Source organism: Orycteropus afer, unplaced genomic scaffold (genome assembly GCF_000298275.1).
Source record: "Orycteropus afer afer isolate SDZICR_OR568_19922 unplaced genomic scaffold, OryAfe1.0 scaffold00002, whole genome shotgun sequence".
In the NCBI taxonomy this organism is placed as follows: Eukaryota; Metazoa; Chordata; class Mammalia; order Tubulidentata; family Orycteropodidae; genus Orycteropus; species Orycteropus afer.
This window is the reverse complement of record NW_006921589.1, coordinates 33604353-33620825: the sequence shown is the minus strand read 5'-3', so window position 1 is coordinate 33620825 and position 16473 is coordinate 33604353. Positions and strand designations below refer to the sequence as shown.

The 16473-nt window shown below is 42.0% G+C and overlaps 1 protein-coding gene across 1 annotated transcript in view; it reads left to right on the top strand.

Moving 5' to 3' along the window:
• LOC103193035 (aldehyde oxidase 3-like) overlaps positions 1–16473 on the top strand; it is a 124634-nt gene that overhangs the window by 106032 nt on the left and 2129 nt on the right. Inside the window, 3 exon segments of the mRNA XM_007936136.1 lie at positions 1899–1964; positions 3271–3459; positions 10806–10973. Of these exon segments, the coding sequence (XP_007934327.1) occupies positions 1899–1964; positions 3271–3459; positions 10806–10973 (423 nt within the window).

Here is a 16473-nt window from a genome sequence, read left to right as displayed (position 1 = left end):
GAGCAATATCCCCACAAGCTAAGAGCCCAGAGCTGTTAACAAAAGATCTGGTTCTAAACCAAGGAACTTGGGGCTATTTATTTTCAGATAACCACAAAACCACCAGAACTGAATGATGGAGGACGGAAAATAAAAGAAACTCCTCTCAAGATGAACTTGCATTCTAAAAATTAAAACACGCAAACTAATGCTGTGCAATACAACAAATATGTTACCAAGGGATGAATATAACAAAGCAAAACTGAAGTCACCTTAAGACAAACATGTTTAAGATTTTTTTTTTTAAATACACCTATTTTAAAAGAACAGGAAGATATTAAAAAAGTCAGTGATTATGAATCAAGAACACATGCATATTAAAAGAATCAATAAATTATCCTGACAGTGAAAAATATATTCATTGAATTTATAAAACTTTAGACTAGACCTAGTCAAAAAGAGAATTGTTGTTGTTGTTGTTATTTGACATCGAGTTGGATCTGACTGATAGAGACCCCTCCTTGGGTTTCCGAGGCGGTATCACTACAGAAGTAGATTGCCTAACCTTCCTTCCGAGGACTGGCTGATGGGTTTGAACCGCCAGCCTTCTGGTTAGCAGTCAAGTGCCTTAGGCACTATGCTACCATAGCCCCTAAAAAGAGAATTAGTGAACTGAAAATTTATATTGAGGAATTTACTTAGACCAGAGAATGCAAAGATGAAAAACATGAAAGAGAAATAAGAGTCATAAAGGACAAACTGATTTTCCCTGGCATATATCTGATAGGAGTTTCAGAAGTGAAAAATAAGGTAATGAGAGATGATAGCTGAGAATTTTCTAAAATTGAAAGAGATATTGGTTTTTCAATTCAAAGTATACACCAAATGCTGAGCAAGATACATAAAAATATATCCCCATCTAGACACACTGTGGTGATACATATAAGACAAAAATAAAATATTAAAAAATCATAAAATCCAGGCTACTTATAAAAGAATGACACCAGATTTCTCTTCAGCAATATGGATGCCATGAAACAGTGGAGTAACATCTTCAGTAAGATAAGAGAAAACAATGGTCAGCCTAGATTTCTATAAGCTTTTCTGACAGAAACTAAAATTTTTCTAACTACAAACCTTCATGAAGACAGCCATCAGATAAACCAGAAGGAAACAATCAGTTACAAGAATCAAAATCCTGAAGGACAAATGTGCATTAAAACCTCTTATGTGGGTGCTTGTATGGACTCAGTGCTAGGCTGAATATAAAGATCTAATCAATATCTGTTATACATAGTAAATAATAAACGGTGTTCATTCATCACTCCTAAAGACAACCCCTGCTGCTATAGGACATCATTATGACATTTTATATTTACCCTATTTTCATTATACAAGTTATATTTCCTAAAACTCTTCCATAATATTATTTTTGGTATATTTATTTCCAGTGTTTTTCCATACAATTTTACAAATTTCTTTTCATCTTTACATATAATTTCATAGCCTTTTTTTTTTTTTTTACTTGATGCTCTATCATATCCGTTTGCCCACATCATTACCTAATCTTCATAACCATTATTTTAGATGGCCATTTAATATTAAGACCAATTAGGGTTAGAATTTGGAACTCCTATTTTATAGGAAGATGAGCTAGTATCAGGTACTTGCAACCTTTTAAAATTCTGTTGGAATCCACATAAACAATTTTAAAATCAATACTTAGCCAATACCTTCTAATTTTTATTTATTTCAAGAAATATATTTTAACTGACATCATTTCATATTTTTAAGACCTTTACCAAGAGAGAACTTTTCTGTGGTGTTTTTTTTATCACCTTTTTAACTCCAGAAAAATAGTCTTGTTGCTTATAAAATAGAGCATGTACCATAACCTGTTTGTTTTCACTTCTCATTAGAACACTAGAACTGACATTATCATGGATGCTTCTTTCAGTATAAACCCTGCTGTGGACATAAGACAGGTATGTGCACACTTTCCTCTATTATCAGTGAGTTAGTATATGCATATTCCATATACTAATTGTATAATATTTTACCTTTTCTGAATACAGGTTGAGAGAAGTAATTATCTTTTTCTGTTTTCTGGGTATCCCTAAATAATTTATTGTTGTTGTTGTTATGTGCCATCAAGTCGGCCCTGACTCACAGCAACCCCTCCTAAGGTTTCCGAGGCAGTATCACTGCAGAAGGAGATTGCCCCATCTTCCTTCCGAGGAACGGCTGGTGGGTTTGAACTGCCAGCCTTCTGGTTAGCAGTCTTATTTCTAAAATTATTGTCTTTCTTCTTTTCTTACCCATAATAGTGTGGGTAAATTGACTTGGATTCTATTTATTCAGTTTATTCATTCAACGAACATTTATGGATGACATAGTTGTAGGCATGACCAAGACTCACTGAATCAACTGGGACCCAGGAATCTGTATTTTCAACAAGAGTTCCAGGAGTGGTATCCACTGGTAGATAGTGGGAACCAGTGACAGATGACTGACTGGCTAAAGGCGAGGAGATGAATTAGGATCATGTTACAAACAGGCAAAAGATGGCGAGGCATAAACTAGGGCAATGGAAGTAGGAATGAGGAAAAGGATACAGATGTCTGGAAATACAAGGCAAAACTGGCCTTTGGCAGTGGTTGGTAGGGGCAGGCAGTAGTTGAGACAAAGTAAGGAATAAAAATGGGTCCCAAATCTCTGTCATGGAAATCTATTTGGGTGGGGATCCCAGGGACTGAGATGTCAAGTAAAAAAGGAAAAAAACTCACTGCCATTGAGTGGTTTCCAACTCATAGTGACCCCTCCTGCTTGTAAAGAAATTGGCTGAAGCATTCTTCCCTGAGGAAGGACAGATCCAAGACCTTGATCATCAACCTTAGACTTTGAAAGATAGCCTGCTAACTAGAAAGAGGGCTGAGGAGTTATCCTCTCATTGGTCAAATAACTTTGGGATGAGTGAACCTTGTTCCCAAAGTAGGACGACAGGAGATTTGGGCATCTGTTTTAAAAGAACTTCCATGTGAATGATCTAGGACCATTGGATATTAACATTATTTGTTTTTACAAGAAGTCCAGGCATTTTTCTAAAATCTACCCAAGAATATCAGAAAGGCGTTACTTGCATTAGAATGTGGAGAGCTAGAGAGACCTGGATTCCACAGCAAGTCAGTCACTTACAAGAATTAATACTTGGAAAAAAAAAAAAAAGAATTAATACTTGGAAATTCACAGTATATCATGAAAAAGTGAGACTCATTTCTTTCTGTGTTTCAGATTGAAGGGGCATTTACTCAAGGCCTTGGACTTTATACCCTAGAAGAGCTGAAATACTCACCTGAAGGAGTCCTATACACAAGTGGTCCAGAACAGTACAAGATTCCTTCAATTACTGATATCCCAGAGGAACTTCATGTGTCCCTGCTGACACCAACCCAAAATCCAATCGCAATCTACTCCTCCAAGGTAAACATCTAAGGATGGTCTTCATTTAGCTTGTCTCCTGTCAATTTCCTTTAAATGAATCAATCAATCAATCTTTCAGAACAAAACTCATACGGAGGAATTCACTAAGAATATAGCCCAGAGAGATACAGAGATGAAAAACATGGAAGAGAATATACAAGGGGGAATTTGCATTAAGATGATGCCAAGATGTGATGGGGTATTTCACAGCTGGGAGCTATGATAATTAGTCCCTCCAGAGGTGTCTCTAGCACTAGACCACCTATTTTAGCATCTGAAGTCCTTGAGGTCTTTTAGTAAAACACAGAAGCTGTAGTGGTGCCCTTTGAAAAATCTTGGGAGATTTTGTGTCTTTGTGATGCTTGCCAATACCTGAGAAGTCAGCCATAAACTTCTCAAGCCTGACTCAGAAGATGTATTTGAGCCAATTCTCAAAAAAAAGAAAAAAGATCATTCTGAATCATTTCACAACCCTTCACAGTTCAATCAAGTGACAATAAGAGCTGATGCAGAAAGCTAGCCCTACATCCTTGTTACTTCTTCCCTCCATTTCTCCTGACAACCCCCATGTGATGCACAAAGGGACAGGCTGCCCCTCCTCGGCACCTCCCCTATCTCAGCCAGGCTTAGAAATGTCATTGCACACCAATCTTCACCTGTTTCTGTGAGTGGATAATTTGACTCATCACCACATGTGACCTTGCAGGATGCTCTCTCCACTCCCTCGTGTCTAAAAGTCAACTATACTTCCTTTTCTCAGGGATATTTATGTTGTTCCTTATCTCTAATAAAGGCAACTGAGAGTTTTATGCAATTACCTGAAAGTCACATAAAGGGATTGAGACCTAGAGTCCCATTTTAACATAGGTGGAGCTTGGGGGACTTGGATAAACTTCTTTACCAAAAAAAAAAAAAAAGTTTTTATTGTAATTTGGCTGAAATTTCACAAAGGAGATTTGTTTTACATTCAAGAGTTCATACACATGTCAGGAGACAAAATGTGTGTGAACTCCTGTAAGGAAAATGAATTTGCTCTGTAAATTTTCACCCCAATCACAATAAAAATTAAAAAAAAAAAATCTTTACAGAAGTAGATTGTCTCATCTTCCTTCCATGGAGTGGCTTGTGGATTTGAACCACCAACCTTTTAGTTAGCAGACCAATGCCTTGAGAGCACCACCTATAAACTTATAAACCAGAGAGTTGCTATTATGTTTTAATTTTCATATTGGCCAATATCTTCAATCAAACACTTTCTATTAAATTTTTGTACTTTCTCAATAATTTTCAAATGTGCTTATTTAATTAATAATTAACAATGAGTTTATTTAATGTAAATGTTATTGGCGTAGTGTAGTGCCTAAGACATTTGACTGCTAACCGGAAGGTTGGCAGTTCAAACCCACCAGCCACTCCTCAGAAGGAAGATTGGGCAATCTACTTCTGTAGAGATACCGCCTCGGAAATCCAAGGAGGGGTCTCAATGAGTCAGATCCAACTCAAGGGCAGTGAGTTCAGTTTTTTTGATTTAGACCTCTACAGAGATGGATTGGATGCTACTCACCAAAGTAGGATGTAGAATGTTTTTGTGTACTGTGTTGTGCCAATTGAGCTTAATGTCTCCTGTGACCATGGTCCCAAGCCCACAAGCCCAGTGACTCACTTCCTCAAGGTGTTTGAATGTGGCTAAGAAGTTATCCTAACATTGTTCCTGTTAGCTCTATACTATGTATAGATGTTTTTATAGCACATACATACACACATGTCGGAATATTGTCTGCCCAACTTGTGTGTGGTCATGGATATATTCCTGTCCACCTACCCATACCTGATCATCTTACCTGTTTGAAGAGACTTCTTGTTAGTTGCTATAGAGTCAGTTCTGATTCATGGTAACCCCATGTGTGCAGAGTAGAACTGACTGCTCCACAGGGTTTTCAAGGCTGTGACCTTTCAGAAGCAGGTTGCCAGGCCTTTCTTCCAAGGCACCTCTAGGTAGTTTCAAACATTTAACATTTCAACTATTTAATCTTTTGTACCACCCAGAAACAAGGAGAACATAGTTTTCTATTTTCTTTTCTTTTTAAGTTTTATGGGAGCTCTGGTAGCATAGTGGCTAAGGCACTTGACTGCTAACCAGAAGGCTGGAGGTTCAAACCCACCAGCCACTCCTCAGAAGGAAGGTTGGGCAATCCTACTTCCGTAGTGATACTGCCTCGGAAACCCAAGGAGGGGTCGCTATGAGTCAGGGCCGACTCGACGGCAAATAACAACAACAACAAATGGCCAGATGGACATGCTTATCTCGATCTCTAGTGTATGTTGAATATGTTGACACCCAGAGGCTGGGCTTAATCATACCCTTTCAATAACATTTACAGAACTGACCATTGTTTGTGATGTGGTAACATATCAATCCATACTCAGGGATGGAACGTTGAAATGGGAAATGTTTAAAGCCAAGGATATGATTCTATGAGCTTATAATTTCAAAGCCTATTGCCGCTGAATAATGTTTCACTGAAACTGGTTGACACAGCTTATAGCCCACTCACTTCTTACTCCTTTGATTTGGACTCTGCTCTCACCACACCACTAAACAGCTGTCCCCAAAATCACCAATGATCTGTTTGCTGTGGACTCAGTGGACCCTCTTTAGCCCTTACCCTTATTGAACTTCCAGCAAATTCATTATAGCTGACCACTCTCTCTTTCTTGCTATTGTTGTTGTTATGTGCCGTCGAGTTGGACCCGACTCATAGCAACCCTTCCTTGAGTTTCCAAGGCAGCATCACTATGGAAATAGATTGTCCAACCTTCCGAGGAGTGGCTGGTGGGTTTGAACCACCAGCCTTCTGGTTAGCAGTCAAGTGCCTTAGATACTATGCTACCAAAGCTACTCTCTCTTTCTTAAAATACTCTTATTCCTTGGTTCCTGGGATGTCTCAAAGGCAAAAAACCAAACCCACTGCCATCGAGTCAATTCTGACTCATAGCAACCCTATAGGACAGAGTGAACAGCCCCATAGGGTTTCCAAGGCTGTAAATCTTTGTGGAAGTAGATTGCCTCATCTTTCTCCCACAGAGCAGCTGGTAGGTTTAAACCACAACCTTTTTGTCAGTAGCCAAGTGCTTTAACCACTGCCGCACCAGAGCTCCTTTTACTCCCTTTCTTGGGCTTATCTTCCTTTATTTTTTGTTTTGATTTGTGGTGGTGATTGGTTGGTTGGCTGATTTTTTTTTTTTTCTCCTCATAGAGGTTTTGTGTGTGTGTGTGTGTGTGTGTGTGTGATTTGGGTGAAACTGTACAGAGCAAATTGGTTTTCCATTCAACAATTCATACACATTGCATTTTGTGGCACTCATCGCACTCCCCACAATATAACAGCACCCCTCCCACTTCCTCCCTGTGTTTACCATCTCCCTTCATACTTCTTTCCCATCCCTTCCTGCCTTCTTAGCTTTATACCTGGGCAAACGCCACCCTTTTGATCTCTGGCTGTGTGGCTGGTGCTCATTTATCTGCTCATCCTTAAATGTTGATGTTCCCCAGGATAATGCCCTAGACCTCTGGCTTTTATCCTCGTCATTCCCAGCAATAGCTACAAGAACCTTGAGGGAAAGGCCTGTATCACTCACCTTGTATCCTCAGTAAGTGGCTGAATACAGTGTCTTAGTTCTCTAGTGCTGCTATAACAGAAACAGCAGAAGTGGATGGCTTTAACAAACAGACATTGACTCTCTCACAGTTTAGGAGGCTAGAAGTCCAAATTCAGGATGCCAGTTCTAGGGGAAGGCTTTCCCTCTCTGTCAGCTCTAGGGGATGGTCCTTCTCTCCTTTCAACATCTGTGGGCCCGTGTTCCTTAGAGATCTCCATGTGTCTTGGCATCAGTCTTCCCCTGGGTCTGGGACACAATTCACTCCTGGCTCTTCTTTCTTGGTATTACTGAGGTACCCCCCTTTCTACTCTCCTCTCCCCTTTTGTCTCTTGCAAAATACAAGGTGATACAGGTCACACCCCAGGGTAAGTCCTTAATTTCTTGTGAGGGCTGTGACTTGAGTAAGGATGGTAAGTTAAGTCAGGGTGATGAATTCCACCCTCATCCTAATCCTCTTTAAGGTAGCCTAATCCTGCCTCATTAACCAGAGGTTAAGATTTACAATACGTCACAAAACGAAAGATAAGCACATAAGACTGGGAATCACAGCCTGGCCAAGTTGATATATATTTGGGGGAAACACAATTAGATCAATGACATGAAGTATGCACTTAATAAACATTTGCTAAGTTGATGAGGTTTTTCTTTTTCTAATCAAATCAAAGTTAGGGCTGACCTTCAGCTCTACTTCACCAGCCCCTGAATTTTCCCATCTTCCACAAAAGGAGAAAGCTCAGTATTTTCTACTTTTTGGAGAAAGACAAGTGGTTATACTTTCCTTTACCTTTCTCCTGTCCTGCGGGTAAAATTTATCAGATAAGGAGTTTTGCAACTTACAGTTCATTACCCTTTAGAGGATCATAAATTTAATTTACTAGGTCATAACCACCATTTTGTAATTAAGTAGAATAGAGTACAATAACATAGAAAATATCAAAATGTTTTACACATATTAAAGACTGACTTCTTAAATATCTGTGTGTGCATGTTGCACACATGAGTGTAGTAGTAAAAAATATAAAAATATATATCTTACAGTGGATTGGAGTTAAAAAAAAATAAGTGAGAACATTTCTCTGAAGTGTCCGCATTCCATATCCAAGTGAGAATCCTAATATAGTGTCTCTCCTAACCAACAGAGCATGATCTATAGCCTTCTTCTTCAGCCCTAACAAGCATCATAAACTTAAATCCAAGTTCAGGAATAAGTTATCTTTTCATTTTAATAGTTTTATAAAAAGGCCAGACTACTCAAAGTTTGGGGTTTGTATTGTTCCTTAAGTTTTTTCCTTGGTTAAGCAGACTTCATCAAAATAAAAATTACATACCTTTATATAAACCAAACCAAACCAATCTACTGCCATTGATTCAATTCCAACTCATAGCAACCCCCATTGGGTTTCCAAGGCCATAAATCTTTATAGAAGCAGATTGTGTCATTGTTCTTCCATGGCGCAGCTGGTGGGTTCGAACCACTAACCTTTCAATTAGTAACCAAATGCCTTAACCACAACACCACCAGAGCTCCTATATTTTTATATATAATTAAAATATATCATGATATATTTTGTCAAAATCTAAGTTGATAGCATCAAAATAATCTCTTTCAGAAAATGCACAGTTCTTTGGGAAATGGATCACAAGAGTTCTAGACTAGCTGTTGAATTCTATGGCATCCTACAAATGTATCACAATGTGGGACCGCTGCACATACTATTCAGGCCTGTGGCAGTGACCTAGGATTCTTGCACTCTAACCCTCCCAGGGGTTTACAAGAGGGACAGCTAGGTGTCTTTTTCAGATCCTAGAAATAAAGATGTCAGTAGCTGTAGAATCCCCCTTCCAATGGTTGTGGCTGTTTGAGATCTGGGAATAATTTAAAAGATCACAGTCTCTCTGTCTGGAAATAACTTGGGAGTCTGTCCCTTGCACAGTTGCAGAACAACACAGGGAAAAGGCCATAATGATGCCTTGCAACTCTCTGTCAATGGTCTCCTTTTTTTAGGTATTCAATTTTGAACCAAGACATATATAGGCAACAGCAACCTCTTGACTCAGCACAACATGTGCTATTGTGTCCCCGTTTCCTCCTCCTACCCACCCATTGAGACAATACATAGAGAGGGGAATGAGGGGCACCTCATTGGAGAGATAGGATGATCAACTTGTCATATTTTCGATTGCCCTTTTGTCTTGAACCAAAAAAGCCAAACTCACTGCCATCGAGTCGATGAGACTCATAATGTCCCCTTCTTGGGTTTCTGTGGTGGTATCTCTACAGAAGTAGATTGCCCAATCTTCCTTCTGAGGAGTGGCTGGTGGGCTTGAACTGCCAGCCTTCTGGTTAGCAGACAAATGCCTTGGGCACTACACCACCAGAGCCCTGAGAGATGTTTATATCTTCTCTCTGAGAATTCTCGTCACCTTGGGACTCTTCATTCATATGTGCAGATGGACTGGGCTTTATTACCTGTCTTGGATGCTGAGCCTCTCCTGTAGTCTGGCACCCACAAGTCTAAATACTCAAATTATGGAGTTGCTTCTGAAAGATCACTGCCATAAAAACCCTATGGAGCAGTTCCACTCTGCACACAAGGGGTCATCAGGAACCGGAGTCAACTCCACAACTAACAGCAAGCATGGCTGCTGTGACCCAGAAAGCATCTCTGGATGCATTGCAAAAAAAGCACCCTTCCTGCAGCTGGATGTGTCTCACTCCAGGTCAGGGCTAGTGAGCAGAGTGTGAGCTGGACTTCACTTCCCCTTGTGTGGGAGTCACCCTGCCCAGCCAGGGCTAAACATTGCCAGATGGTACATGAGACAGTGACCTCAATATGTGAAAGGATGAGTATCCCCTTGACACAGGTGAGCAAGGCCCAGGTGCTGGGCTGCTTGAAGTTCAATTTGAGAAGAATATATTTAAAGAGATGAGAAGCTTGAAGGAAGGGGACCAGGACTCAGGAGTGTGTGTGTGTGTGTGTGTGTGTGTAGGGGAGGGGGACAGCAGAAGGGCCTTAGCAAGGTGGGGTGGGCAGCATGGAGGAGACTAAAGGATGGGAGAAGGCCATCAAAGAGAAACACCCCTTAGTAAGGAAGGACAGGGTGGGGGTCAATGGCAATTGCCAATGGAAAGGACAAAGAAACATACGACGTCAGAATGGGAACAGGCCCTAGGGGACATCTAACTCAGAGGCGCTCAATGTCAGGCACTGCCCACCAACCTCCAGGAAGGGCCATGTATACCTTAAAAAAGCATTGACTCATTATTATAATACCTAAGTTTATAATTTTGGAAAAGCTTCTTAAAGCCTATTATGTTCTTAATTCAAAGTACTGAATATAAACCCTTGGCAGGTGCCCGACTGAGAAGCATCAGCCAAAAAGCAAGATGTTTCTGACCCTACGTATCTTTTAAAGGCCTGGTTAGTGTTGCATATAATACTGAAGCTGTCACGTCTCCAGCTCCACTCTGCCCTGTCCCCTCGGGCCTGTGCAGGCCAAACCTCAGCCAGCCTCTCATTGTTTGGCAAATTGTGATAACTTCTGAATTACTGCCTGAACCTACCCACCTCCTGAACAGAGTTTTCTCAGGGGCCCAGAAGGTTCCCCAACACCCAATAGGCTGGGCATCCGAGAGTACTCTTACTAAAATTCTTCTCTTCTAATTTTTTCTCTTCCACTCCTAGGGCCTGGGCGAGTCAGGAATGTTTCTCGGTTCTTCCGTGTTCTTCGCCATAACCGATGCTGTGGCTACAGCTCGAAAGGAGAGGGGCCTGGCCCCAATTTTGTCCATGAACAGGCCGGCCACATCGGAGCAGATTCGAATGGCCTGTGTGGACCGGTTTACAGACCTGGTATGGGGCTCCTCCCTCCTGTCTGTGAATTCTCTGCACCCCTCCCAGTGATGCTCAATGCATATTGAAGGGAATTGGGAGGGAAAAGGGAGTAAGAACATATGCCAATTTAAAACTAAATTTACAATTTCACCATATATAATGCTTTCATTTGGAAAATGAAAATTACCTATTTTCAATTTTCAAACAGCAAGCTGTAAGACTTTTATATTCATCAAAAGGGGAGATAGATTTTAAGTGGTCCAAAATGGGTTGCAGGTGAGCTGTTGATCCTTTCAGCCTCGCAGCAACCTGCAGGCACAATTCCTCTACCCCAGGTGTACTGCCCAAATGTTATCATTTCCTAAGAGTGCCATGACCTGAAAACGTTAGAAGCCCTGTCTACGGCTCCAAGCCTGCACTGTCCAATACAGTAGCTGCTAGCCACATGCGGCCATTGAGCACTTGGAATGAGGCTAGTCCAAACCAAGATGTGCCATATATGTGAAATACACACCAGATTTTGGAAACTTACCACCACAGAAAGAATGTGCAATAGCTCACTAGTAATTTTTCTATTGATTACATATTGAAATAATAATAGTGTAAATATATTGGGTTAAATAAAACATCATGAAGATTATTTCACCTGTTTTATTTTTGTAATGTGGCTATCAGAAAATTTTTAATTACATATGTGGTTTCCATCTATGACTCACACATTTCTATTGGACAGTGCTGCTCTGGACAATCCCTATTACATGCTGAGCTGCAGGAGAAAAGAAGACTTAGAGGCATTGAGCAATTGAAAGAGATTTACTGGCTATGGGGACTGAGAGAGGAGATCAACCCTTAATTCCTTAGAAAAACAAACAAACAAAACAGAACCTTCATAAGACCCAGAATTAAAAACCACATGCAAAGAAAGAACAGAAGGAAAGGAAGGGCAAGAGAGAAGGAGAAAGGATGGAAGGAGACAAGAAAGGAGGAAGGAAGGATCGAGCAGAAGCAAACACACAGAGGCCAGCAAACACTAGATTTGTATCACACTGGAGAGAATTTAGTTCGGCTCTGGGAGCATAGTACCTAAGGCACTGGACCGCTAACCAGAAGGTTGGCGGTTCAAACCCACCAGCCACTCCTCGGAAGGAAGGTTGGGCATTCCTACTTCTGTAGTGATACTGCCTCAGAAACCCAAGAAGGGTCACTATGAGTCAAGGCTGACTCGATGGCAAATAACAACAACACAACAACAAACCAAAACCAAACTCACAGGCATCGAGTCTGATCCAGCTCATGGCGATCCCTCCTTGGGTTTCCGAGGCAGTATCACTATGGAAATAGATCACCCCATCTTTCTAGAGGGTAGACTATGACAGAGGAAAGCTAGAGATAAAACTGAAAAACTAGCACGGACAAGTTTGTAGATATTCTTATAAATTAAGGCCTCAGGTTGTTCTGCTGATAGTGCAGGCCTTTGAAGGCTTTTGACCAAAGAAATGGCATCATCAGGAATATTAGTCTGGCAGATTGTATAGCGTGAATAGGCATGGGAGGAAATAATAGGAAAGCTACTGTAATAGCCCAGGCAAGAGGCTTGAGAAGGATCAGTGGGGGCGGAAATGGAGTGGAAAGAAAGTCTATGACAACACCTGCCATCTGATTGGATGGGTTGGGGAGGAGAGAAGGAGTCAGAGAGTAGTTCACGGTTGTGCTCAGGTGAGTGGGAGGACTGGTGTCTCTAACAGCAATAGACAACACAGAAGAGGAAGGAGCTGGTTTCAAAGGGAAAGTGGTGAATTTGATCATCGATTTATAACCTAGTAGTCAGCCCTAGGGCTGGAGCTCTGGTGCCACAGTGCCTAAGGCATTTGATGACTGCCAACTAGAAGGTTGGCAGTTCAAACCCACCAGCTGCTCCATGGAAGGAAGATGAGGTAATCTACTTCCATAAAGATTTACCACCTTGGAAACCCACTGGGGATCTCTATGAGATCAACTCAATGGCAGTGGGTTTGTTTTGTTTTGTTTTGTTTTGTCAGCCCTGGTGGTGTAACCGTTAAGTGCTTAGCTGCTAATAGAAAGGCTGGCAGTTCAAACCCACACAAAGGCCCTGCAGGAGAAAGATCTGGTGATCTGCTTCCATATTACAGCCAAGAAGACTTTCTGGAACAGTTCTACTCTGCCAAATGGGCACATCGTGAATCAGAATCAACTCCACAGCACCCGACAACAACAGTCAGCCAAGAGACTTAGCCAAAATCAAAAATCAAAGCTAAACCCATTGCTATCAAGTCGATTCCGACTCATAGCAACCCATAGGAAAGCCCCATAGGGTTTCCAAGGCTACAAATCTTTATGGAAGCAGATTGTCACATCTTTCTCCTGCAAAATGCCTGAACCACAGACCCTTATGGTTACCAGCTGAGTGCTTTAACCACTGTACCACCAGGGCTTCTTGGATCTATTCAACAAGCAGTAATTCAGGATTGGCAAGAGATCTGGGTTGCAGACAGATTTACAAGTTATGACTGCAAATTAGTAATTAAATCAATAAGATTAGAACTCATCAGAGAGCAAGAGAGAACGAGGGGGAAAGTTTGAGGAAGGAGGAGAAAGAAGAGACAGAAGAAAAGGAGCAGGCAAAGAGGAGACAGCATGCCAGGACTACTCCATGGAGACACCAACATGGACAGATGATCTGAGAGATGGGAGTAAAAGGCAGATGCACCAAACACCTTGAAGCTAAGGATGGAGCCCTGAGGCTCTGCACACACTCATATGAGCAATCCTGCACTTCTCAGGCAGCACCAACCTGGGCTTCGGGAAGGAGGTTACCAGTAGACAACAAGACTGCAAAAGTCCTAAAAATTCCCTCCACTTGATGCTCCACCTCCCATACACACCTACTTTCAAACAAACAAACAAAACACCTCTCCATCACTGGCCTGGAAACAATACCACCACAACCATCATGGAGGAAGGCACCCCACACTCCAGGAAGCCTCTATTAATGTACCCCAAACCTAAGAGTGTTCAGGGATGGATGGACACTTGAAGGCCTCTCTCTTGGCTCGCTCCCTCTTTAACACCTCCAGAAGATGTGAGTCATTGCCAACTCACCATTTCCAAGTATTAGACAAGTGTCACTCGGAAATGGCATGGATATTGCCCTCATAAACATGCAGATGGGTAAGTCATCTGCATCCTCATCTACAAGGAGGATATCACCAGGCAGGACCTCATGCCAGAAGGGAGCTTGTAGTATCACAGGGATAGGAGGATGTCCTTCTTGAACAGGTAGTAGGGAGGTCACAAGAATTTGAGTGGGACATGGACGTCTTGGTAACATTTAGAACTAATGCATTGACTCATAAACCGTATGCCTGCCTGGGAGGCCACTGCACACCAACTTGGTGAACTAAATGAGCACTGGTCTGAGGGCACTGGTCATTATGACCCAGATCCTCCGCATGCCCAACTTCCCACCACACCAATCAATTGGAGTCTGCAAAAGCCTCATTAAATCACCACGAGGCCATGCACTGCTTCCTGACAAATGTGAGTTATGGTTTTCCCAGAAGCATTATTGCTTTAAGCCAAAACCAAACACCGCTGTGGTCAATTCTGACTCATAACAACCCTGAAGAACAGAACTGCCCCAAGGGTTCCCAAGGTTGTAAATCTACACAGAGGCAGATTGCCACATCTTTCTTCTGATTCGTGAGTTTGAACCCTACCACCACCATCTATCAGTTAGCAGCTGAATGCTTTAACCACATATTTTCCACATCAACGTGGACAGATTAACATTTTGATTTTTCAGAAAGAGTGGCCTCTTTGCCCCAAACCACAGGTCAGTTATGGGCCCAGGTAGAGCTGGGTGGTCAGGAAGGTGCCAGGCTTTCCAGGGGTGAAGTTCCAGCCCCTTGCAATTGGCAGGGCCAAGTGGGCCAACCACCTCCCTTGTGAGTGTCACAGGAATGTGATTGGGTACATGGCTGTGCCATTGACCTCTCAGTGATGCTACCTCACAGTCCCCAGACCACCATGTTCCACTCACAGAGGACCAGGATGACAATGACAAGGCTCAGCAGCAACAATTCCTCAGTCCAGCTCCAGGAAACCACCACCCCCTTTTTCTAAAAAAAAAAAAAAATTTAAGAGCTTGTTCTACATTCAACATAACATGTACATTTAGTTTCATTCCCCATTCGCCATGTCCAATCCTAACCCAGTCTCCTCCCCTCCCTACTCTGTAACCCTCCCCCTATGTTCCTCATATTTATGCACTCTTATATGTCTTACATTTCCTCAGTTTGAATGTTGAGTATGTGGGTGCGGCATCCTGGGTTGAGCGGTCTGCGTGTACATCTTGTTAACTATTGGCCTGAGAGCTTGCCCCTGGGGGTGAGTTTTATTCCAAGTGCAAAATGTATTCCAGGGCCATAGTATTGGGAGTCTCACCAGAATTCATCTGACCAGTAATTATGGTCATTTTTGAGTTTTTGGATTTTGTTCCATGTTTTCCCTCCCACTCCATCCAGGATCTCCAGATTTGATCCTTTCCTGAGTGGTTGGCATTGGTAGCTGGGCACCATCTAGTTCTTCTGGTCTCGAGGGCCATCGTGTCCTAGGGCTGATTGCTTCTAAATGACCATTTTTATTTTTATTTTTTTGTTCTTATTCACTTCTGATGCTAGGAGACCATTAGCTGCATCTTAGATGGCTGCTTGAAAGCTTTTAAGACCCTAGTCACTACTCACCAATGTAGGATGTGGAGCAATGCTTTTATGTATTTTGTTGTGCCAATTGAGTCTGGTATCCCCCAGTACTATGGTCCTGAGGCAGTAGATCTGTTGGATCTCTCTCCTATAGTATCTGGTTGTCTGTGAGGGATTACTTTGCGTCTGTCTTCTATTGTTTCTGTAAGGATTGCAGGTATTTTTTATCACTGGTGTCTGTGCAAGATTAGCCTCAGTTGAATCTATCCTTGGTCTAGAGTGTACTTCAGTGAACAGAAGGATCTCAGGTGTTTATGTGTTTATCTGTACAGCCTAGTGTTTGGTGTTAATGGCTATGCAGTATTGTGAACAGATTGGTTTGTATTAGCATCTGTCATCTATCTCTTATGCGTACAATTTGTTGTTGTTGTTGTTGTTAAGTGCCGTCGAGTCGTTTCCAACTCATAGCGACCCCATGCACAGCAAAACGAAACACTGCCTGATCCCGCGCCAGCCCCACAATCCCTGCTATACTTGAGCTCATCATTGCAGCCATCATATCAATCCATCTCATTGAAGGCCTCCCCCTCTTTCGTCGACCCTCCACCCTACCAAGCATGACAGCCTTCTCCAGGGAAGGGTCCCTTCTGACAACATGACCAAAATAGGTGAGACGAAGTCTGGCCATTCTTGCCTCCAAGGAGCATTCTTGCTGCACTTCCTCCAGGACAGATCTGTTAGTTCTTTTAGCAGTCCATGGTACTTTCAGCATTCTTCGCCAGCACCACAACTCAAAA